Below are 15,941 nucleotides of genomic sequence, written 5' to 3'. Positions count from 1 at the left end.
GAATAATTACAACAACTGGCTTCGCCTCTTTTCGACAACGTGCAAAGCGTGATGTTAAGGATTTTTTTTTTTTTCAGATTTTTAATGACTCTAACATCTACAGCATGCGCTGAATGTTGTCGTAAGTGATTCACAACATGAATTGCATGTTGTTATACATGTTTTTTCTTGTAGATACGACATTTTGGCCTCGTATCCCGTACCGATCAGGGATACGGGTACGATACGGCTTGGATACGCGGATCCTGATTTGAATACGGTCTGGATACGTTGTATCTGAATTGGATACGAATTTTTGTAATTAAATTGGATACGCGGGGTTACAACTGACATTTTCCTTTAAAAAAAAACATAAAAGATAAAGACCTACCCAAGGCTATTTGTTTAGACTATCTGCAGCAGCCGTTTCTCTTCGATCTGACCTCAAGATCGAAGAAATTAGACTTTGAAAAACAGCTGAAGCTTCCGGTACGTTCTTCTCCTCTCTTCTCTTCTCTTCTCTTCTTCTCCTCCTTCGTTTGGAGCTTCTTTTCCTCTTCTTGGAGAGGGAGAGAAAGAGCCTGGTCGTCAAAGACCTTGAGGAATCCATGATTGCAGACTTGCAGTATTGCAAAAGAGACCGGGAGGAAGGCCAAATCTACTTTATCAGAGGCTATCGTCTCATCCCTAAATGGAATATCAATTGACCTTATCCACCTATATATGGGCTTATAAATGTAATTTATTTATTTATTTTTTTTATGGAGGAAAACGAAAGAGATATGTATTACAGTATTCTTGGTGACTTGGTGTGTATTAATTGATGATGTGGAAAACTGACCTCTATATATGGCATACTGTTAGTCTAGTTAAGAAGGATTAACCGTGGTTAATTTCTTTCTCTATATTATACATGTTTTATTTATATTTTAAAAATTAATATATATATATATATATATATATGGAGATGACTAATTTTCAAACTTATGAATTTATGATTGCCCTTGATTCTAATATCGCAGATGTGAATGGACAAAACCGAAATCTCGAGGCAGTGAATAATTTGCAAATGTGCATGCCTCGGAGGGAATATTTGTTTCTGTGTTTTGCTGGGACAAAGTCGTGTTTCACAAAGTCGTACTTAATTATAAAAGCGCCAGCTTATGAATGAGTAGTGTGCTTCCCAGTTTTGCCTCTCTTCTGTTTTGGGTTTGTTCCACCGTTTCATCTGAGCGGAGAGCCAAGGGAACAGAGGAACAAGGGGGAGAAAAAGAAAAGGTGGAAGGGAAGCTCTCTGGCAAAACCATCAGTCCGGCGGTTTGTTGCCGCCGTGTCCCACCGTGTCAGGCTTTTTGTTCTTGGACTGCCTGTCTTCAACACAGGGAAAGAAGAAGGAGAGGGATCTGGGTCTTCATTCAGGTTTGTTTTAATTTGAACCTTGATTCTCATCCCTGTGGGGGTTTTTGCTGTTTCAATTTTGAATTTTTCTCTCATTCTGGTATTTTGGATTTGAATTTGCAGGTTTTGATTTGGAAGTTTAAAGAAGAGGACCTTTGAAGGAGGTTGTCGATTTTGGGTGTAGATTTGGAAACAACATTGGCAGAATTCTTCAGAAGGAGGGCACCGTCATTCTTCCAGCTCTCTCTCTCTCTCTCTTAAACTCAAGGCATTGCTCTTCTCCTTCAACCTTTTCCCTTTTTCCCTTTGTCCGTTTTATTTATTGCATGTGTTCATCTTTATGATTGGTATTGATTGCACGTCCTTCACATTTATAAATGTCTTACAAATCTCCATGATCAAGACTGTGTGGTTTAGATATATGGAATTGAATTCACGAGGAGGTGCAAATTGGGTTTCTGATTCTATTTCAAGCAAATGTCGATGATGATTGAAGACTTGAAAGGATTACATTAGTATTTGTTTATAGATAAAAAACCGCGGCATCAAGCTGCACAAACTTTCTAGAAATTTATAATATTCTCAAAAGAAAAATAAAATAGTAAACAACTAATCATACTATGCATATTTCAGCAGTAGTGTTCACATGGAGTTCTGAAAGCAGTCAATGGTTTTGACTCTTCAATTAATTTTAATCACCAAATTTTGATTTAGAATTAAATTTATATACAGTATTGAACCTAGCTGAACTTGGTTATATATGTCTAAGATTTGGTTTTGAAGGGAATCTACTATGATATAAGGGTCATCATTTTGCCCTTAAGTCCTAATTAAGCTTGCCCCAAGCTCGTCCGATCTGTAGGGCCGAAGCCCGGTCCGGCCCTTGCATTAGGGTTGACGGGCCCGACCCTTCCCCAAATAGGATAGGATATGGGCCATGCAAATGAAGCTAGGTCTATTTGAGCTCGTTAGGGCCAAGCCCGACCTGGCCCTTTAAGCTCACCCAATCAAGTCTTAATGATTTTTTATTTTTAAATATGTTTTTTTTTCTCTATAACATACAACTTATCTCTTTCTTTGTAATTGATTTCGTAACCTTTATTTTTTTCAATTTTTATTTTCTTTGTTCAATAACAATTAAATTTCAGAGATTTGGAGAGATAGTTAATTGAATATAACCACCTTAACTAATATTTAAAAATGTTACTAAGTTAATTAGAAATATATATATATATATATATATATATATATATATATATATATATTAACTAAGTTCAATAAAAAAAAATGAGTCTTGAATTACCTATATAACCATTGAGCCACATTTTGACAAAAAAAAAAAATATATATATATATATATATTTCTTTTTTGTTTGAGTAAGGCCTTTTTCGGCCTTAGCAGCCCTGCCCTAATGAGCAGGTAAGGATTAACATATTTAACCCCAAGCCCAGCTCTAAATTTTGTTGACTTTGACTAGACCCGGCCCGGTGGGACCCTAAGCCCTAAAATTTAGGGTAGGATTGGCCCATGATGACCCCTCTGTGATATCTTATCACTCTTGCTTTTCCCAAATTTGACCTCAATCCATACTTAATAGGAAGCTTACTAAGTTGAGCCAACGGTCAGGTACGTATAAAGAAGTTTCCAAGGCATGGCCAGCTATGCTGCATGGGATGATGACATTGAAAGGTTAGTTTCTTCAGTGGCTCGATCCTAAAACTATCAAAGTTCCTTCTTTCTGCTTTCTCACAAACTATGTATATAATACCCTTTTCCTAGATGGTGGGGTTAAGGCACCATGTCTCTCCTATATATTCTACGTTTCATTAATTAAGACATAAAAGCAACCACACCAGCCCTTCTTCAAAGAAAATAATAATAATAATACTCTTTTCCTAGATTTTAGATGCTTCAATGTTTGTACTTTGTAATGAGTTTTACTTGCTTTTACTTGTTAAAAGTGAGCTCCTAGCCTGAAGGACTAGAACTAGCTGTTTAAATTTGGTGCATATATCTCTCAGGCTAGCTTTTGGCCTCCTATTAATGCAATTATTTTTGTCTTAAAAAAAATTAAATTTTCAATTTTTATGCCATAATGTCTTTTAATTAGTATTTAAGTCCTTCCTGACTCTTTATATATGTGATTTGCAACTTTAGTGAGGTACTTATTATGTCCTCTGGTTTTTGTTGACTCTACATGTTTTCCTTCTTGCATCCTGGTGCGGTATGCTAAAAAAGGTCTGATAGGTATGGTGCTTTTACTTGTTGATTTATTTTATTTTATTTTTTTAATTTTTTGGTACAGTGCGTACGTTTGTGGTATTTTCTTTTCGGTTATTATCTAATAAGATTAATCAATTTACCTAATTATGTAGATGAATTAGATGCTAATACGTATTTGTATATAGGTATATATGTAAAAATTCTTCTCTCATACGGTCATACCAGCTATGCTAGACATAATTTACCTATCATAGTCTAAGTAAATCAGAAATTCACTCACAATAATATCCTAATTACCTACACTATTCTATTTAGCTTTGTAGGCAATTTACCTAATGTGTATATAATTTACTTACTGTACAATATTGTGTAAAAAAAATAAAGTATAATTCTCCGTGTATAAAATAGGCAAAATTATACATATCATTTTATTAAAGGGTATGTCTATTGTCACCCAACTATCTACTTAGTTCACCCTACAATAGAAATTTTAATCAAATATTCCGGTACAAAACCTATAATTCAGAAATTTTGTAAAACATATATGTAAAAATTAAGTCACAACCGCAGCCCACTACATTTGTCATCTTCTTTTTCAGCAGTCTCTCTTTTCTAACCTCTTGGCGCTGATCTAATTTTCCGCGAGTTCTCTATATAATTTGATGGAACTTTTTATTTTTTATTTTTTTTTATCGAAATCACATGGTTCCTCAAAGGCTTCCTAGTCCTAGAGACTAATCCATGCCGGGTGATCATGTCAGAACGCTTCCTCCCCCCTGGCCACTAAGAATATATATATATTGGGATTTAACTCCAATAAGCGTCGGCGGGATTCGAACTCGGGTGTGGGGGTTCCACACCTGAAGGCTCTTACCAACTTGACCACCTATGGTGGTTTAATTTGATGGAACTTATTTCTGTTTTTTTTTTTAATTTATTATTATTATTATTGCTTCTTAATTGAAATGATCATCACTACAACTTTCCCGGTTATATAATCTATAAATCATCATAATTGTACTTTTGCCTACTATACTAGAAAGCCGGCCATACGGAAGAGGTATGGGTGCTTTAAGAAGAATGGGAAGGAAAGCATATGAGAAGAATGGAGGTTTGGGTGGATTGGTGGTATTTTTTTTTCTAATTCTTTATTTAATTGTTCGCCTTTTTATTTTTTTTTGTTCTAGTTTTTTAAATGTTTGAGGGAAAAATTGAAACTTTATGGGTCAAAAAGAAAAGGGAAAATTTCACAAACAGTACACCAAGTAAAGGCCACTAATAAAACTTATACATAATTTTTCAAACCGATCATTTTGGTACACGAAATTTGAATCCCGACCCACTTTGTAGACACACCGTCACTAACGCCGTGAAGACCTCTGCCACCTGGCATAATTTAAGGGGTAAATTGCTCTCTCCTTATCTCTTGCTCTGGCCACCCCTCTCTCTCTCTCTCTCTCACCCATATCTTACCGTGTCCTCCTTCTCCTCCACCTACCACGACTATGTCTCCACCATCTGCTCTGCCGCCGGCGTCATCGCGGTCTCCGTCGAGTACGGCCTCTTCCCAAACCGGCCCATACCCGCTTGCTACGAGGACTCCTGGGCCTCTCTCCAATGGGTCGCCACCCACGCGAACGGAACCAGGCCTGATCAATGGCTAAACGATTACGCCGACTTGAACCGCGTCTTCGTCGGCGGCGACAGCACGGAAGGGACCTATGATGAGATGTGGCTTTACATAAACAAGGAGAATGAAGGGGTGCAGGATAGCAGGTTGAAGCCGGCCGATGTGGCCTAATAGGGGTGAAGAGTTGAAGGAACTGAGTAGCTCGTTCCGGTATTCGCAGAGCAAGTTCAATGGGGCTTCAATGAATAGAGATCAGAGCCCGATTTGGGTGTTTCAGGGCCCGGTTTCGAGTAGCAGCAGTGGGGTTTCGAGCTCTGCGAGGAGTCCTCCAATGAGAATTGCGCGGGAAAGTGTTTGGCTCCAATTTTGTTGCAGCTGGTCAACAGTCTCTTTTCTGCGCGGGCATGCCAGCACCGTTCGGGTGCGGTCGTCGGGGGTGTCCTTTGACCTGACTTCTTTCAAGCGATTGTGGACGAGGAGAGCACCAACCTCGTCGTGGGATTCTTTGTGCCTCGTGGCGAGGACTTTTGCTGAGCTTCTTCTAAATCACAATCGATACTCGATGTTGTAGATCAAGCAGAGCGAGAACTACTAGGAAGTGAGGAGAACTTGCTAAAGCGTGACTTTAGCTTGGCTGGAAGGTTTGATAGCACTAACAGTCGGCTCGTGAGGAGACTAGGACTGGAGTATGACTACCGGTAAGAGAAGGAGAGGGTTGCTCTAGAGAGGCTTGGATAATCTTAGAGATTGTTGTTGTGAATTGTGTTGTGAATTGTGTTTCTTTGTAACCTCTATTTATAGGCTACCATGCCAAAGTGTTTAGCATTAAACAAATGATAGTGGAGCATTAATTGGAGATCAGAAATGATGAATTTTGGAGATAAGGAAGCATAATTGGAGATAAAGAATGATGAATTTCGGAGATAAGAAGATAAGGAGGCATAATTGGAGATAAGGAATGATGAATTTTGGAGATAAGGAAGCACTTTCGGCTCCTTTATTCCTTCAATTTTATCTCCATCAAGCATTCAGATTTTGACCGTGACCTCTTCATAACAAATGTTCCACTATGAGTGTAGATCATCCTGGTCAAATTTCAGAGCTTTTCATATAGTGGTTGGGCCGGAAACGCTGCTGGACCTCTTACAGGTCCAGTTTTCCAGTTTTGCTTCTGCAAAAGATTGGACTGATTGTTTGAAGGCCTTCCACTCAAATCTAGCTCTGACACTCTTCATAAGAAATTATCCTTGGGATGTCTAGATTTAATCTGGATAGTTTTAGCTCATTTCGATTTCATTTGGTTAGTCTGCCGCTCCTCCTTCCTTGTTTAGCTCGGTTTCTCCTAGCCGAAGTAGGAAAATGTGCTAAAGTTGACTTTTCATGTTTCCATGCTTCCATAGTAGGCTTTATTTAGCCTCTAAATATATATTTCGAACTTGTCGACAATATATAGCTTGAGCCACTGACATTGGCTCAATTTCTCCAAGACGTGCATTGTTAGGCCAAAATGCTCATTTTGGGTCCAAACAGAAAGGAGTAGCAATGGAGATGTGAACTTGCGGTGCGGTAGTAATGGGTTGTTTAATGGCTTTGTGAGGGGTGCTTTGGGGTCTTCCTGTGTGGATTATGACTCGCTGAGCTTAAAGGTGCGAAATGATGCTCAGGAGATGAGATCATCAACTGTGCTTGATGAATTGACTTTCAATATGGAGGATGGGTTTGTGGAGGGCAATTTCAAGCCTTATGCAAGTGAGTTGTTTGTAGGTGCGCAGTTGCAGCACAAGATTTTCTATGAAGACTTTGTTATCAAGGCTTTCTATGAGGCTGAGAAAGCACACAGAGGGCAGGTAGTTTTGGATTTGATTGCTCTTGAGTGGTTTTGTTTTCAGTTTGGGATTTTGGTCAATTGGAAGTGAGATTGAGTTTGATGGGTGTGGATTTGGAAGGTGGAGGAGATGCAGTGGTCGCCGGAGTCATAGAGTTTTCTGGGTTTCGGTGTGTGGAGAGAGAGAGAGAGAGAGAGAGAAGAACTTTTTTTTTTGACAAAAAAGAAGAGTCAGAGTGAGAGAGTACTAAACTACCCCTTGACAAATGAAAAATGACCTAAAGTTAACGGCGTCATTAACGTCATGTATGGATAGTGGGTCGGGATTCAGATTTTGTGTACCAAAATGATCAGTTTGAAAAGTTATGTATAAGTTTTATTAGTGACCTTTACTTGGTGTAATGTTTATGAAATTTTCCCAAAAGAAAATATAAGGCGAACTTTATTTATTTTTCAGTTTTTTTCCCCGTCGTGGTCTGAATTTATCGTCATGTCGTTTTTGATTCGTCCCTGCGTGGCGTCTTCGATCATTCTCTAGCAGTAGGTGACCATCTACTTCTTGTTTTTCTTGCCTTTTGTGGTGAGGTATATGGTTTCATTCGCCGGGATCGACATGCTTTCGGTGATCGGGTCTATGGGCCTCCAGCGGTGGTGGTAGGCTTGTTGTAGTCTGCCATTGTTGAGTAACAATCGGGTATGCAATCTACCCAATCTAATTACTTTGGTGGTAACTCGATGGAGGGGCGAATGTTTTTTGAGAGGTACAAGAGGCTGCACAGTGCTGCTGCGGAAGGATCGGATGGAGGCGTTGCTGGAGACGGTGGAGTTGCAGGGGGTGGCATTGTGGTGTTTAAGGTTGCTTGTGGCGGATCTAGTATAGGACATCGGGGCACAAGATAAGTAGGCCCGATGTTGTTCCGGGCTTTTTGGTGTTGGACCTTACTACCTTAGGGTTAGGGTTTGAGCCAATGTGTGCTTGAGCCCTTTCTTTTGTTGTCTTTTTTTTTTTCTTAATTATGCTCAAGGTGTCCCTCTCTACAATTCATTAATTAATAATTCTCACAAGAACAATGTCTACCCGACATAAATTAGGCAGCTCCCTCTGTGTAGGGAGGTCCTAGGGAGCATAATAAGTTACTATTAGATCTTGAATTGTTCAATGAAATTCTAGTGGTGTCAGATTATTTGTTACTCAGCGCTTCTCTCTAAGTTAGCATTACATAGGTAGCTTTAGGAATCCCTTAGCAGTGATACAAGTCATTCTTGTCCTCCGTGGGTGATCACTACTGTTAACCACATTTGTGTTAATGGATTCGCACCCAATATCATTAAAAAAAAAAAACAAACAAACAAACAAAAACGAAAAAAGGTCCAAGGGAAAACCTCTTATTTTTATCAATCAAGAGAACATATATAGCTACAAATACTTCAATGATGGAGGAGTATGATGATCGAGAATTTCTTCGTCAACTAGTAGAGATAGCTGGCTATCCACTTTAGTTTGTTTTTAACTACTCTAGATACTATACTATAATTTTGTTCTTGACTTCGATCTCATTATATATTGTACCAGCTGCATGCAATATCTTCATTACGTAGTTATTTTACTACGTACTAGTGTAGCTTCCGTAGCTAAGTGGCTATAACATATGTAAGTTTTTTTTTTTCTTGATTCTGATCATATTTTCCCATGAGATTAAATCATGTTTGCTGTTTCTTGGTCAGAGAATTATCAAAGCACCCTGGTGTACCAATAGTCTACGCAATAATAATGGTCGTTTTCCCACCATTACAACTACTGGATAATTCCGGTCATGATGGAATATTAGGCGTATCATGTATGTTGTATCTGTTCCTGGATCCTCTGTTTCTGTATGCTCCTCTTATCAACGAGCAGACCAAGTGTGTCGTGTTGGACAACAGAGTGAAGATAGCAGCTCTTGTTCTTCGATCATTGGGAGATGTTTGTCACCTAATCAGAATATATCTTCACATTAAGGATGGATGGTGGAAGTCCCCCTCTCTTAGGAAAAAGCTGAGGCTAGCAAATGACACGGTGTCTATTCTTCCTATTCCACAAGTAAGATTGAGAAGCCTTCCAGGAAGCTGGAATAAATTCAATAATCTTTACAGTACATATTGAATACTAATAACTAGCTCAATTCAACGTATCGTTAACTCAAGCTTCTGGAAATTCTATTGCGTATGCAGGTACGTTGCAATTTTAATTTTTTTTCCAAACATGAGGGGCTCCAACTCTTTGAAGACAATGACGTTTCTCAACTCCCTTATTGCATTGCAATATCTTCCACGAGTTTACCCCATCTATGTACTATTTAATGAAATAATTAATACGCAGACCATTGGCGATAGGAGAGACAGGAATCCAAAATGGTTGTCAATCGTCGTCGATTCAAAATGGTCATCAATTGTCGTCAATATGATTGGGTACATTATTGCCAGCCATGTACGTTCATATCTTATCACACTACTTATTTCAACAGCTCCATCAAGATATTCTAACATGTTGTTGAGTTACCGTTCGTATAAATACATAGACTGCAAAAGAATAATGTTATGTAAACAATCTTTTTGGGTACCACATACATCATTCTCTTTTTAAGTGGCAGCTAATGTGGCACAACCATGTTACTTAATTAGATTATCTTATAGATTGGTTGTGCACAACCATGTTACTTAAATGAACCATCTTTTCTGCTATATGAGCTGCCACATAAAATATCATGCATATGGTACCCTAAAAGATGGTTTATTTAATATTACTTTTAAATGATGTTTAATCGCAAAGAAAAATTTCAACATTTCCTTAATTATTTCCAACATTTTTTATTTAAACTTCATATTATAGTAAGATTGAGTAGCGAAAACATTTAATCTTACAACATCATTCAGAGATGAATCTCTTCACAAGAGTAATTAATCGTACATCATTTAGTCATTCAATTATATCAAATAAATAAAAGTTTATCTTGTACAATTTAACTACCATGGAAAATTATTCATTTATTTCACATTGTTGATTTGGCTAAATGATATTTCCGAGAGTGCTTACCTGATGGACTGTAGGAAAAAAATAAATCTCAGTCTCATGTACTAAACTCGTATATTTAAATTATAATAATTTAAAACTGTGCATTTATTCTTAGGCTTCCAATTTACTTGTCTTTTACAATCTCTAAAAAAAAACTGTAGATTTGATTGATAATTGCACATATGAGTATAATAAACTTATTCAATTTTTTTGTTCATAAATTATAACAATTTAAAACTGTGTAGTTAATCTTAGCCTTCAAATTTACTTGTCTTCTACAATCCCTCCAAAACTGTGCATTTGATTGATATTTTGCACATTTGAGTATAACAAACTTATTCATTTTTGTTGTTGTTTTAATTAGATATTCGGAGCATTTTGGTATTTTTTCTCCATCCAAAGAGAGATACAGTGTTGGGAACATGCTTGTAGAATGGAAAATGGATGTGAATTTAGTACTTCATGCGTTCGAAATACACACAGAAATCTCCAATTTATAAATGAGAAGTGCCCTATAAATCCACCAAATAAACAAGTATTCGATTTTGGCGTATTTCAAGATGCTTTACAATCCGACATGCCAAGATCAACCAATTTTTCACAAAAGTTCTTGCAGTGTTTATCATGGGGCATACGAAATATGAGGTTTGCACATATTACTCCTTGCGTTGACTTGTTTTTACTTATCATTCGTTCTATAAATTCCAACATTTTTCTCTAGTTGTCATTTGAACAATCATGCAAAAATGATCGAACTGTAGTTTTTTTATTTTTTATTTTTTTTATAGTTTTTTTCTCCTCTATGGGTGTAGAGATCTTTGCTTCAACTATATATGTATTAATTTCCTTAGCTTTTTTTATTAGTGTGGTTTTATTCAGATTATTTGGACATCTGATCCCTCTTCGCTCATAACCTTTCCAATATTATCATCATTCTTTCTTTTTCTTTTCACCTTCGCATAGACCTCGCATCACCCAGCTCAGGAGAGAGAGAGTTTCTTGCATCTACATGCAGGGGGGGCTACTTGATCTTCAATTTTCGCATTAAATTAATTGATCTCTACAATAGTTCTTTTAAACCTGGCATGTTGGAGTACATTTTGAATGGTGAAGCAAATGTTTTACGACACTCGGGATCTGCCCTGTCTGTTGTGGTTTTGCTGGGTGTTAGGAGCATAGTGTTGTACACTGGCTGGCCTTTGGCGGCTCGTTGTGTGTTTGATAAGTGCGGTCTTGTTTTGCTACCCTAGGTGTCTTTGGAGATTGATCTGGATCCGTTAGGCGGTAGTAAGCTCAATCTCTTAGTGTTTTGATTAGTGGTTATTTCCCTCTTCCTTCTCTGCTGGTGCCCGATCAGCTTCTTGTTGGTGCGAGGATTAATGCTGTTGGAGCTCAATCTTGTCGGGCTGTCCGCTGTAGCTGTCATAACTAACAATTGTCTAGCTTGCTGATAATGTGATCGGCAGCAAGTGAACGTTGCCATACATGTCGAAGCTATTGTTTATCATTTATATTTCTTTGAAATCCTTTTTTTTTTTTATTTACTTAAGAACAACAATGGAATATCAATAGATAAAGAGAAAAATTCAGCTACCGTCCCCAAACTATTCTGCCAAGGCCAATATGATACCCGAACTCTAAAAAGTATCAATGTGATACCCAAAGACCTATATTGACATCAACGTGATACTTCCGTCCAAAATTTCTAATTGTGCCGTCTGTTTGCTGACGTGGCAAGCACGTGCATAACACGTGATATTTTTATCAAGGGCAAAATTGTCTTTCTCTACTAATTAATTAAAAAAAAAAAACACAACAAGGACAAATCAAATTCTCTCTCTTGCTTTTCCTCCTTCCTTTCCCAATCTGATCCTCTCTCCTTTCTATCAATCTATGTCTCGTTCTTCCAATCAAATGAAATTGTTGTTTATTTTCTGAGAATGAATTTGTGGCTTTATGAAGAACAGCCTAAATGGAGAATTTTTTTTTTATCAGAAGTGTTTGTGGCTTATGAAGAACAGTCGGAGCAGTGGACGGAGATCGCCGCCGGTGTCGGCCACAAGGAGGAGGCTTTGGGGCGGAGAGCCAAGGCGGAGGCTCTCGGGCCGGAGCACGTAAGTGTGGAGTAATTTAGCTATAAATAGGGGAAAGGAATTAGAGTGAGAGTGGTGAGGCGAGGAAGATTTGGCGGCGACCTGATCGCCTTTCCGAACCGGAGGGAGGTTAGGAGTACGAGAAGGAGGCGTGAGTGTGCGTACCAATCTCACCCCTGTATGTATCATGTGAATCAACCCAACGATAGGTCGAGGCTCAATCGAAGAAGAAGATGATGCCGAACCAATTTAGATTTTCAATCGTTTGCTATTAGCTTCAATCTCGGTTTGCAATTGTGATTGTGGGTAGTTTGCAACACCGGGAATGGCTCTGAGATTGTACTTGGATTTCTTGCTTTCTGGGAATGAAGATCAGTTCTGCCGCCGCCGTCTTGCAATATACCCCAGGAGGCGAAGTAATTTGATCCCGACAAATCATCCAGACCTTTGCGAATGGATTGCAGAGCCAAGAAATCAACCGGGTCGAGTATCGCCACAACAATCGAATTGAATTGCAAGTAATTACAAAACACAATGCACCATTGCTACAATAGCCCAACCCCATTAATCTGCTTCTCCGCCATTGCACCCTACTGAGCATCAATCTCTTTTCACTGGGATTGGTGATGCTCGCTCTTTCATCGAGTCAACCGCCTTCATCGACCGCAACCACTCCCTCAAGTCCCTCCTCTCCCGCCTTGACCCCGCCGCCAACCCCAACTCCCGATCCCTGCCTAACTCCGCTTCTCCTGTCACCCTCCGCCGCCGCCGCCGCCAACCCAACCCATCCTCTTCAGTTTCTCAGCATCCAACCTTCGAGCTCGAAGAAGAAGCAGACCCCAGAAAAAGAAAAGAAAAAAAGAAAAAAGAAATTGGTGATGAGATTTAACATTAGGGTCATTTTGGTCTTTTTAGAATTTTTTTTTTTTGACTTGTTTGCCACGTCAGCAAACAGACGGAACCGTTAGAAATTTTTAACGGAAGTATCACATTGATGCCAATATAGGTCTTTGGGTATCACATTGATACTTTTGAGAGTTCATGTATCAAATTGGCCTTGGCTGAATAGTTTAGGGAGGGTACCTGAATTTTTCTCATAGATAAATTAGTAATACCTTCGGGTGGACTACTAATCACTAAAGTAATTGGTAAGGTCTTAATAGCTCACCATTAAAATGCATCGAATCCTAATAACTTTTTACCCATTATATCTTTTATATGTATTCTATGTTTATTTTTTCTCTTCGATCAGTTCTTTTGGTTCAAACCTCAATGCTACCAGTGCAAATGGAGGGGAAAACCTGCTTGTGGTTGTCTTTTCGATATGTGGCTTGGGACTGTTTATGTATCTCTTGGGGCATGTGCAGGTCAGTGATGAATAAGAATTAAATTTATATCGATCGGTTATTTCAAATAATCAATAGGTCACAGCTCACTAGCTATAAGTAGATAGTTAAAACTTAAGAGTGATCTTATATTTATATGTAGATAGTGGATATTATTTTATATTTATTTCTTTTAATTTTTTTGCTATTTATCATAGTACCCGTTAGAATTAATTGAAAACTAGTATATAGTCTTATGTATCTTCATGTCTTTTTACCATACTCTGGCAGACATATTGATTCTCTTAATATATACTAAACGGAAGCCCATAGTATGTGTGCATAAGTAGAAAATACATACACACTGTTATATTGTGAGAAAAGGATTTGTCATCCCAAACTAAAAATTTTACAAAAAATAATCTTGAAATATTAATTTTTTTAGCAAGGCTCATTTGGTTGAATGGTGGGTTGATGTACCTTTTCTAGAGTGGGAAGAATATGAGGTTCAAAGGAAAAAAAAAAAAAAAAAAACTCAGGAGAACGTTTAAGGAAATTATAAAAGGCTAGGAGAACATTGTCATTTTTTAGCAAGGCTCATTGGGTGAATGGTGGGTTACTGATCGAGATTATAATCATCAAAAGGCTTGGAGAAGATTGTCCAAAAAAAAAAATCAAAAGGAGAACGTTGAAGGAAATTATAAATAACACAACTTCCACATTTAATTTGCTTGTTTAAACATGACTGTGCAAGTGTGCATAACCTGCTCATTCGGTTAATAATTTTTTGACCAACAATAAGAAACATTAACATCATCAATATTAACACTTTTTGAAGACAAAATTGACTGATTTGACTCTCACGCTTTGAGGAAATAATAAGTGGTAACAATTGAGGTTAGGCCTAAGTAAGTGTAGCCTGTTTTGAAGAACCTCTCATTTTACAACAACACTTACACACACCTGAATTTTATTCTGTTTGATTTTTCTTGTCCGTTAATCATGTTGTGCACCTATATATGTTTCAATTTACTGAATTGAACCTACTTGTTTTGGAATAGACATTTATGCAGAAAGTTAGCAAATCATGTACTATCCGACAGAAGATGAAAATGACTAATATACGATCCATACTAAACAAATATGGCCTGTCTGATGAGAATCATGAGACGGAGAGGAAAATCAAGCTTGCGGTAAAAGATAAACTTGAAGAAGATGACAGTCATATTGTGGAGGATATGTTTTCGATTCTTTCCTTAGGAGAAGCTGAAAATTTAGCTATGGAGATCAAATGCAATCTCTTCATGGATAAGCTCAAGAAAGTAAGTTCATTCTTACATAAAAGAAGTATCCCAACAAGATTTATCACGCCCCCTTTTCTTTCTCTTTCCCTCCCTAAATTTTCCAATGAAATCTTTTATTCCAAGATTTTGATAAAATGATTTTCCTTATAAGATTTTATCTTTTGTTTTCTTTCTACATGTAAACTTACCCGTAGGTCGATGGGCTTAGAGATAAAGGGAAAGAAGTTTTGAAAAAAATCTGTGAGCATTTTGAGCCAATGATCTACAGTAGGGGATGCTACATTATTCGAGAGGGGGAGCCACTGGATATGATGTTCTTCGTCACACGGGGCAGTGTACTCACCTATGCGACTAATAATGGTGGATCAAATGGTTCTTCAGGTACTATTCAACTTGAGATAGAGAAAGATGGTTTGTATGGTAAAGAGCTTCTAACTTGGGCAGAAGGATGTTCTAGCAAATTGTCCAACTTACCGATCTCTACCATAACTGTCAAGTCCCACAACAAAGTTGAAGTGTTTGCTCTCCTCGCCACCGATTTACAGCGTGTTGTCTCTAATTTTCCGAGTCAATTCAACATGGGCAATATCCTCAACATAGCTGTCGATAATGAAATGGTGAACTAATTTACTTATCTCATTCCTGTAATGGTTGGTGTTTTATTAAATTTAGGATCTACGTGTAACTTTTGCTAGATAGTAGGACGTTTCAAGAGCTCAAGGCCATGTATCCCGTTCAAATAACACACATGCAGGTGTGAATCTCTTTTAGTTAACTTTGGCGGTAGACAGTGGCGGAGCCAGAAATTTGAGTTGACTGGAGCACAGATGTATACACCAAAAACATACAAAATCTCTAAATAAAATTTCTATATATTAAAATGGTTATTGTCATCGACGTGATTTTATATTTTAAAATCGTTTCAAAACAATTTCCTTATCTCTATTAGTAAAATATTTTTCTCAATAGATTAAATTAAACAATCATTTAACAAGTCGCAACAATATTTAATTTTCTTTTAAGTGAATGTATTAAGTAAAGAAATTTAACTACCACTGTTACAGAGAATTGGACCATGAACCACTGTAGTAGCATGTAGCATAAGATAGCC

At 37.7% G+C, this 15,941-nt stretch overlaps 1 protein-coding gene and 1 long non-coding RNA gene across 3 annotated transcripts; both read left to right on the top strand.

Moving 5' to 3' along the window:
• Positions 1 to 35: 35 nt before the first annotated feature.
• On the top strand, positions 36 to 1,640 carry LOC133734649 (uncharacterized). The gene is made up of 3 exons (XR_009858472.1): positions 36 to 468; positions 1,002 to 1,398; positions 1,501 to 1,640. It is a non-coding gene; the product is annotated as an uncharacterized LOC133734649 (long non-coding RNA).
• Positions 1,641 to 2,976: 1,336 nt separating this feature from the next.
• On the top strand, positions 2,977 to 15,464 carry LOC133734647 (cyclic nucleotide-gated ion channel 1-like). 2 transcript variants are annotated; one of them, XM_062162260.1, is made up of 7 exons: positions 2,977 to 3,625; positions 8,782 to 9,136; positions 9,268 to 9,523; positions 10,473 to 10,753; positions 13,454 to 13,568; positions 14,588 to 14,848; positions 15,025 to 15,464. In XM_062162260.1, the coding sequence occupies exons 2-7, from the start codon at positions 9,105 to 9,107 to the stop codon at positions 15,454 to 15,456; spliced, it is 1,377 nt and encodes a 458-aa protein (XP_062018244.1). In that variant the 5' UTR covers positions 2,977 to 3,625; positions 8,782 to 9,104; the 3' UTR covers positions 15,457 to 15,464. The 2 variants fall into 2 exon arrangements, with proteins under 2 accessions (XP_062018244.1, XP_062018245.1); XM_062162261.1 differs by having other exon boundaries at positions 3,001 to 3,067.
• Positions 15,465 to 15,941: the final 477 nt, after the last annotated feature.

This window comes from Rosa rugosa, chromosome 2, assembly GCF_958449725.1.
Source record: "Rosa rugosa chromosome 2, drRosRugo1.1, whole genome shotgun sequence".
Classification (NCBI taxonomy): Eukaryota; Viridiplantae; Streptophyta; class Magnoliopsida; order Rosales; family Rosaceae; genus Rosa; species Rosa rugosa.
This window is presented reverse-complemented; position numbering and strand designations above follow the sequence as displayed.

What these genes read in the sequence shown, in the direction of transcription:
- LOC133734647 (XM_062162260.1), top strand. Translation starts at nt 9,105, where the DNA reads ATGACACGGTGTCTATTCTTCCTATTCCACAA. An exon ending in CTATTCTTCCTATTCCACAA is followed by an intron (nt 9,137 to 9,267) that starts GTAAGATTGAGA and finishes TTGCGTATGCAG; the next exon opens with GTACGTTGCAATTTTAATTT. An exon ending in GGTACATTATTGCCAGCCAT is followed by an intron (nt 9,524 to 10,472) that starts GTACGTTCATAT and finishes TGTTTTAATTAG; the next exon opens with ATATTCGGAGCATTTTGGTA.